The sequence below is a fragment of the Colobus angolensis genome, unplaced genomic scaffold (genome assembly GCF_000951035.1).
Source record: "Colobus angolensis palliatus isolate OR3802 unplaced genomic scaffold, Cang.pa_1.0 Scaffold204, whole genome shotgun sequence".
NCBI lineage: Eukaryota > Metazoa > Chordata > Mammalia > Primates > Cercopithecidae > Colobus > Colobus angolensis.
Window position 1 is genome coordinate 3,444,554 of NW_012115200.1, and position 10,569 is coordinate 3,455,122.

A 10,569-nucleotide genomic window follows, 5' to 3' on the forward strand; every position below is an offset into this window, starting at 1 on the left:
GGGGGGTCTCTCCCTGTGTGATGCTGGGGGGGTCTCTCCCTGTGTGATGCTGGGGGGGGTCTCTCCCTGTGTGATGCTGGGGGAGGTCTCTCCCTGTGTGATGCTGGTGGGGGTCTCTCCCTGTGTGATGCTGAGGGGACCCTCTCCCTGTGTGATACTGGTGTGGGGTCTCTTCTTGGGTGATGCTGGTGGGTCTGCTTCCTGTGTGATATTTGGGGGGCCTCTTTCTCCACTTCCAACAGGAAGGCCCCCTCATTTGAGATGCTCCGAGTTTTCTGAGTTCACTGTTGATTTCCTTCCCTTTCCCTGCACACTTGCCTAGTTCTCTCGTATGTCGTTCATGGTGTGGCTCTCGGTCACTCAGGTGCCCTCAGGTGACCCACAGGCCTGTGAGCACTGAGGTTTTTTTCTGTACTTCCTGCTCTGCTTCTGGGAGACACTGGGGCAAGGAGGGGAAGAACTGGTTCCTCCTGGGGCAATGGCGGCTGTTTACGGCAGGGGCTAGTGCCGACTTTGCCTCTCTGGACATGGGTGTGGTAGACCGTGGTCTGTGTGGCTGCCGAAGGCAGGGAGGCTCATCCAGGCAGCCCACAGTTCATGTCACCACGGAGGTCCTGGTGAGCACCTCCCACCACCAGATGCACATGAAGCCACTGTGAGGTTAGTTCCAAGTCAGCAGTCGACCAGGTTTATTTTTAGAAGCTGGAGCTCATCTTAAAGGCACTGAGCTCTTTTGCTCTAAGAAGTGGAGGTTGATGTGCTGCTGGTTGTGACAGCTGGGGACAGTTTATTTTGTGGCCATCAAGAACAATAAAGTGTAACTGAGGCTCAGAAGTATTTTTCTTCCATTTCCTAATATTTCTGCTGTCTCTGAAGATGTTACATTTGGTTGGGAAGAAAGAGCCTCTGTAGTGTGAGAATTTGTTTTTTACAAAGATTGTATCAACAAAATTTGCCTAAGAAAAGCTTTGAAATATGCAGAGCAAACTGCCAAACCCCAGGAATTTATGAAAAGGTGTGTACTTTGGCTGCTGGGTTATTATGTATTTTGGCTGCTGGGTTATTATGTATTTTTGCTGCTGGTTATAGCACCAGGATCGGGTTACATTGGTCTATGAATTGGATTTGGGGAGGCAGCGTGTGACCCCACGCTCAGCTCCCTCCCACCTTGCTGTGTCCCCACAGGCCACCTGTAGCCCCTCCACCTCCCACTCAGCTTCCCCACTTCATAGCTCAGTCCTCCCCCACCCTGGGGCTCAGGGTCCTGGCTTCTGCTGGCCTGGTCAGCGTCTCTGCTTCTAGGGTCTTCTCACAGACTGGGGAGGTCCGTGGGGCCCCAGTCCTTCTGCAGAGGCCACAGCACTGGGTTCCTGTCATTGCACATCCTCCTGGCCCCGCTCCCAGGCGGAGGGTGGCCTGGCCTCTGTTGCCCTTCCTGAAAGGTTTGTTCTGGGGAGAAGGCAAGGACTAAGGCATCTCCCCTTCCGCCCCAGCACATCCTGGAGCTGGAAGCCATGCTGTATGACGCCCTGCAGCAGGAGGCCGGGGCCAAGGTGGCTGAGCTGCTGTCGGAGGAGGAGCGCGAGAAGCTCAAGGTGGCCGTGGAGCAGTGGAAACGCCAGGTTATGAGTGAGCTGCGCGAGCGGGATGCCCAGATCCTGCGGGAGCGTATGGAGCTGCTGCAGCTGGCTCAGCAGGTGCATGGCAGGCGGGAGTGGGACTGGGGTAAAGACCTGGCCCCGGGCCTGCACAGAGCCAGGCGGGGCGTCCCGTGACCACATCTCCAACGACTACCCCTCTGTGGCCCCACCCTCCAGTGGGGTTACCCCTCGTGACACATATTCTGATGGCTACACCCTGGTAGCCATGCCCCCAATGGCCATGCCCCCTGATGGCCATGCCCCTCAATTATCATGCCTTCCACACACAAAGCCTTGAATGGCCACACCTTCTGATGATCATGCCCTAGGATGGCCACGCCCCCTGTTTGGCCATGCTCCCTGTTGGCCACGCCCCCGGTGGCCACGCCCCTAGATGGCCATGCCTGTCAATGGCAGGCACTCAGGCCAGACTGCCTCCCTCACCAGCCTAGTGTCCTGGGCATGTTGCAGAGGCCTCTGGGTGGCAGTTCCCCTCTTTTGGACCCCTGGCTACTGTGTCTTTTCCATGACACCGTCTCCTGATGGCAAGGGTGTTCTCTGGGGACAGCAGCCCTGGCCTGCCTTGGCCTCAGGGCACTGTGGGACCTCAGGCCTGTTGGGTCAGTTCTGCTCTAATGGGAGGTGAGGAGCCTCGCAGACTGGACAACCCAGATGTGTAGGACAGAGCCCAGCTCCTCCATGAGCCAGGTTGGCTGGGAGGCGGCTTTATGGATGTATTCCTTGTGAAGAACACCCCTAGCGAAGGCTTAATTGAAATTCACATAAACAAGTGCCCTGTGTGCCAGCTGGCCGTGGGCATCGGTGGGCTAATGTTGGACGTGCTCTGCTGGCTCCTCGTTCGCCTCCTGGTCCCCTTTGGTCTCTGGGGGCTCAGGGTGAGGACAGCCACCTGCAGCCCCTTTGTTGCCTCAGAGGGGCTGTGGTTGGAGCTCAGATGCTTGGGGGACCCCAGGCACTGGCATCCCCCTCACCAGGAGATTCTGTGCCCAGCTCTCCTGTGACCCTCTGGCAGCCCCTTACTCTGCTGCAGTGGCATCTGGGGGGACCGGGAATGCATTCCTACCATTTCCCTGGATGTCTGGCGTTGTGCTTTCTGAGTTGAAGTTGCAGGAATTGGACACATACTGTTCCCACCACAGGGAGTATGGCATGGGGAAGGCCCTCTGCTCTCCTGAAGGAGCAACGCAGCAAACGCTTGTGTCCTCATCAGGAGCCACAGCCCATGGCCATGCCAGTTGCTGTGCCACCATTTGTTACCAAGGAAATGAATGAAAATCTTGAAGGATTTGGGTTTCCCAAATACTGTGACTACTGAAGATTTTTTTCCTTTTAACCTTGCAGAGAATTAAAGAGTTAGAAGAAAGAATAGAAGCTCAGAAGAGACAAATAAAGGAACTGGAGGAAAAGGTAAAACAAATGCAGTTTGGGGGTTTGCTTGTTAAGATCAAGGGAGAGGGCCACTCCCACCTGAGTCACTCAGCTCCAGGCTGCGGGGGCAGCAGACTTAGCTCCCAGCAGTGGCAGGAGGCGGCCACCTGAAGACTGGGTGGAGCTGAGCAGAAAAAGGCTGCAGGGTGGTGGCTGCAAGGGCTCTGGACCGGGAGACAGGAGCCCTGGGATCTAGGAATGCCCCTGCCAGTGCCCAGCGATGTGACCTCAGAGGAGCCACTCCTCTTGTGGCCTCAGTTTCCCCATCTGGAGCCAACAGCCTCGGGTTCCTCTCATCACGGAAGCCTGGACTATGTGGAAGCCTTTGATTCCTGCAGGTTCACCTTGCGCTGGTCTAAGAATCAAGTTCCCAGATCAGAAGCACCCGTTGAAGTGCAGTTAGGTTGAGGCCACACGCCAGGGCTGGGAGGGCTGTCTGGCTCTTTCTCAGGGTCCTGGCTCCATGAGGTGTGGGGTCAGGGGTGCTCTGTCCGTGCACATAACAGGTTTGGTGCTCCCCAAGTTGGGGTAAGGGGAGCACAGCAGAGTCCCGACCCTCCCGGGGATGCCTGCAGATGTTCAGGGCAGCGCTTGTTCTCCCATGTGGGGCTGGTTCAGTGATGTCTGGGGGTGAGAGTGTTCACTCCATTGTGATTGGTCCTGGGGGCCTGGCTCCCAACCCCCAGCCCAGAGTGAGACTTTGTGCTAAGTCTGTGCGGTGGAGCTCACTGATGTGACCGACTCCCACCGGGGGCTGAATGAAGTGGCCAGTGGCCCCACCTTCAGCCTCGTCCTTCCAGAGAGCACAGGAGGCTGGCATTAGGATGCCCCTATGGTTGGCATGTGCTGGTCGCGGCCTGAGGAAGAGCCCACAGATGCTCTGCACTTGCCAGGAGACAGCAGGTCCCTCTGGACAGCAGTCACCTACGAGGGGCCGTGTGCCATCCCACATCCCACCCTAGGCCTGCCCTGCCCCTTGTAGGCAGTGACACCCAAGCCCTTCCGCTGGGCACTCACTGCCACCTGTGAGAATCATCATCCTGAAGAATGAGTTACTCAGGGCACAGCCTTTGAGGCCCCAGTGGACACCAGGCCACGTGGGGAAGCACCCACTAGTACACCCGGGCTTCCAGCAATGCCGGAGGGGACACAGTGTTCTTGGGGCTTGAGCCTCAGAGGGCTCCCCCCAAACCAAATGTCTCCCCCAAACCAAATGTCTCCCCCCAAACCAAATGTCTGTTTCATTTTGCATCTTAACCTAAGGACGTTTGTTTGTATTAAATACTAGAAAAATGTGAGGGCTGGGTGTGGTGGCTCATGCCTGTAATTCTAGTAATTTAGGAGGCCTAGATGGGAGGATCGCTTGAGCCCAGGATTTCGAGACCAGCCTGGGCAACATAGTGAGACCCTCTCTCTAGAAACAAAATTCTTAAAAATAGCTGGGCATGGTGGCATGTGCCTATAATCTCAGCTACTCAGGGGGCTGAGGTGGGAGGATCACCTGAGCCTGGGAGGTTGAGGCTGCAGTGAGCCACGATTATGTCACTGCACTCCAGACTGGGTGACCGACTGAGATCCTGTCTCCAAAGAAAAGAATAGGTCAGGTGTTATTTCTTTTTTTTTTTTCTTTTTTCTTTTTTTTTTTGAGGTGGAGTCTTGCTCTGTCGCCCAGGCTGGAGTGCAGTGGCCGGATCTCAGCTCACTGCAAGCTCTGCCTCCCAGGTTCACGCCATTCTCCTGCCTCAGCCTCCCGAGTAGCTGGGACTACAGGCGCCCGCCACCACACCCGGCAAGTTTTTTGTATTTTTTTAGTAGAGACGGGGTTTCACCGTGTTAGCGAGGATGGTCTTGATCTCCTGACCTCGTGATCCGCCCGTCTCGGCCTCCCAAAGTGCTGGGATTACAGGCTTGCGCCACCGCGCCCAGCCAAGTGTTATTTCTTAAATCTAGCTAAACAGCTCTTCGTTTCCAAGCTATGCCCCACTGCCCGATTTTCTCTTGTGTCCAGATGGGCCTGGCTCCCGACCCCCAGCCCAGAGTGAGGCTGTGTGTGCTTTGTCTACTCAGGGTGCTGGTTGTACTTTGCTGCCTGTGGTGGGACTGAGACCACAGTATTGTCATAAGCCTGCTTTTGTTTGCTGGGCAATTGGAATGTTTTTCAATACAATTTTCACCATTATTATTACCCCATTGGTGCTCTCACCAAAAATTCCTGCAGCGGGTCTCAGCGATGGGTTTCACTTCAGCGGGGAGGAGTCCCCGGGAGGCTGGCCTTGTGCTGCTGGGGACACGCTGGGTGTGGGATCCCCGACCAGCACCCACCACCCAAGTCTGCATGGTGCAGGGTCCCTTAGCTTGTTCCTAGGGGTGGCGGCAGCACCCCTCAGCCCGGGGGATTTGGGCAGCATCCCTCCCTCGGCAGTCCTAAGTGGAGCCCTCTCCTCCCTGCCAACAGCTCTGTCTTCAGTCTGTAATTGCGTGTATTTCTTGCCAGAAGCACTACCAACGCTTTTTTCTCTTTCTTTCCTTCCGTGTCTCCATCCTCCCCTTTCCGTTTCAGTTTTTATTTTTGTTCTTATTTTTCTCCTTAGCTTTCATTCTCTGGTCATAGTCCATCTTGGCACCCTCATGTGGTGAGTATTTCATTGGCAGGGCCTGGCAGGGGTCCCGCTCTGCTTCCTGGAAGACACCTCGGCCCCTGCCCTGCCAGGGAGCTGCCCCCCTGCCATTTAATGAACCAGAAGGCAATGACCCAGCATCCCTAAAAGGGTCGTTAGAAAGCCACCTGCGTCCTTCAACACCGGAAGTCCCTCCCTGGGGATCAGGCCCGGAGTCTTCCACTGTAGAGGCTGCAAGGTGCTCACCTTTCCTGAGAGGGAAGGAGAGCAGGGTCCACCCCCCCAACCCAGTGAAGCAGAAACGTGCAGGACCCTCTCTAGGTGGTCTTTCTGCTTCGGTGGCACTAGGCAGCAGGCCCTGGGGACAGACACGGCGGTTCTGTGATTCATCCTCATTCTTTTTTGGGTGCTGCTGAGTACAGGCTTGGGGGGTACTGGAGATTCAGCCAGGAGGGCTGGGTCTCCCTACCAGGCTGGGGCAGCCTAGGCTGGGATCGCTGGAGTCTGCGGGTCACGGCTGCTGCTGCTGCTACCATGGCACCCGCCAGCATAAATGTCTGCCTCCTTCCAAACTGGAAGGGGGGCAAATAGGACGTCACATCATCGTTCACCTCGGTCACCTCGGTCCTCGAGTCCCCAGCCTTCATCAGGTCCCAAGAGGAGCTTCCCCAGGGGCAGGGATCTTCCTCTCCACACAGCCCCTCGCCCCTCACCCCTCACTCCGGCCGAGCGGACCCTCCCTGACATCCTCTGCACACAGCCCCTCGCCCCTCACCCCTCGCCTCTCACTCCGGCCAAGCGGACCCTCCCTGACATCCTCTGCACGCAGCCCCTCACCCCTCACCCCTCACGCCAAGCGGACCCTCCCTGACATCCTCTGCACGCAGCCCCTCGCCCCTCACCTCTCACTCCGGCCAAGCGGACCCTCCCTGACATCCTCTGCACGCAGCCCCTCACCCCTCACCCCTCACTCTGGCCAAGCGGACCCTCCCTGACATCCTCTGCACGCAGCCCCTCGCCCCTCACCCCTCACTCTGGCCGAGCGGAGCCTCGCTGACTCTGCACTCTACGTTTCTTTTCTTACAGCCCCACGTTGAATCGGACTCTTTTTCTCCAGTGGGACCTGAGAGCAGGGACAAAACGGGACATCGCGTCTCCATCCTGAAGACCCAGGGGGACTTGGTCTCTGCACACCCGTCCCGTGGAGGAAGAGTGAGAAGGGGCAGCATGTGCAGCGCGAGCTGCCGTCCGCGTGGGATGCGCCAGGACTAGAACCGGCTCTGCTGACTTCTTGGGGGCTTCTCTGGGAGAGGCCCAGCCTTGGCTGCTGGACCCTGGTCCCTCCTCCTGGACGGCAGTCCCCATCCCAGTTCCAGGGATGTGCAGCATTCCCTGCCAAGCAGGGGTGAGAACTGCTTCTGTGCGAAGCACCAGCCTCGGGTCCTCTCCCCTCTCTTGGTCCTCACGGTAGTTACCACCGGTGTCTGGAGGAAGATTTTCAGAAATGACAGAGGCATGGCCCAATGACAAGATGAAGGCTGTGACTGCGCCGCCTGGATGGTGACCTTCATTCAAGGAGGCTCCCTGGATGGTCCTCGGAGGGCTTCCTGACACCTCGGTGGCCCCTCCAATGCTGCAGTGTGTTGCTGGGGTCCTGAACACCCGCTGGCCAACAGATCCCACCCCCACCCTCCTTCATCGTCATCTCTGTGGGGACAGACAAGAGCCGTGGCCGCCGTGGGCCACGGGGTGCCCTCAACCCTCTGCCTTCCTACCCAGCCTGAGACAGGAAGGCTGCCAGCTGGGAGCACCATGGGACTGATCCAAGGAAGGCGTGGGGAGCGTGGTGACAGGAGATGGGACAAGGGGGCAGAGCCAGCTGGAACATGGATGCCAGAGGCTGCCTCCGTAGTGCATCTCCAGAAGTCACAGAGGCCCTGAGCGCCCAGAGTCACCTGAGCCACCTGGCCTGGAAGCCCCTGTGCAGGCCAGACCTGCAGGCCATGGACCCCAGCAGGAACCGAAGCCTCACCCCAAGCCTTCGCACACAAGGAGCAGCCCAGGTGAGGGACGGCGGGCGCACCTGTGGCTCTGCTGGCGCAAGAAGGGAACCGTGGTCCAAGAAGCTGACAGGTAAGGGCTGCCGTCTGTCCACAGGGGCGCCTTTTCCCTCCTGCCCTGTGTGGTGACCCTGCACAAGCTGACACACCCCCTTCCTGGCCTGCTAATTCTGCTTAGAGAACTCAGCCCCGTTTGAGATGAGAATTAAATTTGCTGGCGCACCCTCCCTGCGAGGTGAGCCCCAGCTTCTCCTGCACGCCTCTGTGTCCCAGTCTGCACATGTGTGGCTCTGCCAGCCCCTCCACTGCTGACTGTCAAGATCACCTCTCCCGTCACGCATGGGACAGGGTCTGGGGGCTCGTGTGGACTGTGGCCTGAGCTGTTGCTGGGGGCAGGGTCTGCAGACACGGTGCCCCACAGGGACCTGGCATCTGGCACAGCTGGCCCTCCTCCCACTTGCAGAAAAGGGAGAAACCCTGTAGGTGCATCGAGGCCGCCTCCGAGTGCACCCCCCTCCGCTGCTCCCGTGCACCTGACCGTGAGTGCCATCCCTCACTCGGATCCAGCACCTGAGGTGTCCGCTCTGGGGAGGCGACTCTGGTTGCTCCCAGCAGGGAAGGAGGTCAGGACTGGGCAGGGTTCCCTATGGGAGAGTTTGAAGATCCGTCGTGTCTGTGGGGCTCTGGGGCAGGGTGAGCCGGTTCTTGGGGAGGCAGTGGCAGCCCCATGGGGGGCCGCCCAGAGAGCGCTCCACCTTCCCCACCTCTGACCCACACCTATAGGGTCCAGTCCTATGGGGCTTAGCAGGTGTTCTCCCTGTGTGTGGAGATGAGAGGTTGTAAGAAATAAAGACACAAGACAAAGAGGTAAAGAGAAAACAACTGGGCCCGGGGGACCACTACCACCAAGACGTGGAGACCGGCAGTGGCCCTGAGCGGCTGGGCGCGCTGATACTTAGTGCATACAAGACAAGGGGGCAGGGTAAGGAGGGTGGATCTTCTAAGTGATTGACAAGGTGAAGCAAATCATGTGATCACAGGACAGGGGGCCCTTCCCTCTTAGGTAGCCTAAGCAGAGGGAAGGCAGCGTAGGTCAGCGTTTTCTTCTCTGCACTTACAAGAAAGACCAAAGGCTTTAAGACTTTCACTGTTTCTTCTACTGCTGTCTACTGTGAGCTTCAAAGAGGAACCAGGAGTACGGGAGGAACATGAAAGTGGACAAGGAGCGTGACCGTTGAAGCACAGCACCACAGGGAGGGGTTTAGGACTCCGGATAACTGTGGGCCTGGATCATATCCAGCCTCCCACAAGAAGCTGGTGGAGCAGAGTGTTCCCCGACTCCTCCAAGGAAAGGAGACTCCCTTTCACCGTCTGCTAAGTAACAGTTGCCTTCCCAGACACTGGCGTTACCGCTTGACCAAGGAGCCCTGAGTGGCCCTTATGCGAGTGTGACAGAGGGCTCACCTCTTGTCTTCTTCGTCACTTCTCACCATGTCCCTTCAGCACCTGACCCTATACCCGCCGGTTAGTCCTAGGTTATATTAGTAATGCAATGAAGAGTCATATTAAAAGCCGATGATTAATGATGTTTATAATAATGATTAATAATTGTCCATGATCATCTTTATATCTAATTTGTGTTATGACTATTCTTATTCTAACTATTTTCTTTATTATACTGAAACAGTTTGTGCCTTCAGTCTCTTGCCTTGGCACCTGGGTAGTCCTCCACCCACACAAACCCTGTCCGAGAGCCAGCTGTGTCTCCTGCAGTGGGCAGCGGCCATGGCCTACAGGCACTGTTGTTCCTGGGAGATGCTCCCCTGCATAGAAAATGGGAGGGGGAGGAGGAGGTGCGACCACCACCCTCGATTCAGGAGGGGGCAGCGGCTCCGTCTTCACCCTCAACTCAGGAGGGGCAGCGGCGAGGAGGAGGTACGAGGCGGGCAGCGGCTCCATCTTGCAGGTCCCCTGGGGCGCATTCTCCAGGTGCATTGTGGATAAGGCGTTGTCCTTGTGTGGGTCGGGACCTGGGTACCAGGCAGGATCTGGCTCCTGTGTCCCCCAAGTGCGCCCAGGCACAGCCTCAGGCCAGAAAGTTCTCTGCAGGGGTTCGTTCTAGAAGGAGTGGGAGGTCAACAGCCCCAGCCTTGTCCAAGGACACCCACTGCTTGGCACAGGAGGGCACTACAGGCCCACCGGCCCTCAGGACATGGCTCCCACGTCCCCAGGGACTTCTGGTCCCACAGCAAAAGCTGGAGCTCCAAGCAGGGTGTCTCTAATTGTGTGGCAAGAACAGCGCAGCTAGAGGTCGGGAGCTCCACTGCCTCCAGGGTCCCCCGAGGGTGGTGGGGGACAGTGAACGCCCCACAGTGCAGCAACACACACGGTGTGGACATACGCACCTCTCCGCGGAGGCTTCCCGGCTGCGTCACTCCCACCCTCTGCGGACCAGGCCTCACAGCAGGGGCAGGTGGACCATCCAGGCCATGCTGAGCCCCAAGCAGTTCCCCACAACAGGTCACAGAGAGGACCCCGGGCTAGGAGAGGGGGGCCTGGGGAGCAGGGTCCCCCCACAGCCGCCCTCGATGACATCTGGGACTTGGACATGAATGGACGACATCCCTGGATGGAGCCATTTCCTGGGTACTGGAGCTGGAGGTGACTCGGAGCTTCTCCTGTTCCCGGCGTGTGCCTGTGGGGCGGTCAGAGTAGACAGGCCACGCCGTCATCAGGGAAGGGCCGCCGGCCAGCAGTGTGCAGACTGTGCCTCAGGCCTGTGGGTACAGTGGGGGCAGAGGT

General features: G+C 57.9%; 1 protein-coding gene across 1 annotated transcript in view; it reads left to right on the top strand.

Annotated features, from left to right (window-relative positions):
• JAKMIP3 (Janus kinase and microtubule interacting protein 3) overlaps positions 1-7,370 on the top strand; it is a 66,572-nt gene extending 59,202 nt beyond the window's left edge. The window contains exons 19-22 of the mRNA XM_011941961.1: positions 1,494-1,697; positions 3,003-3,068; positions 5,650-5,722; positions 6,794-7,370. Of these exons, the coding sequence (XP_011797351.1) occupies positions 1,494-1,697; positions 3,003-3,068; positions 5,650-5,700 (321 nt within the window). The 3' untranslated portion in view covers positions 5,701-5,722; positions 6,794-7,370. The remainder of the gene's footprint in view (positions 1-1,493; positions 1,698-3,002; positions 3,069-5,649; positions 5,723-6,793) is intronic.
• Positions 7,371-10,569: the final 3,199 nt, after the last annotated feature.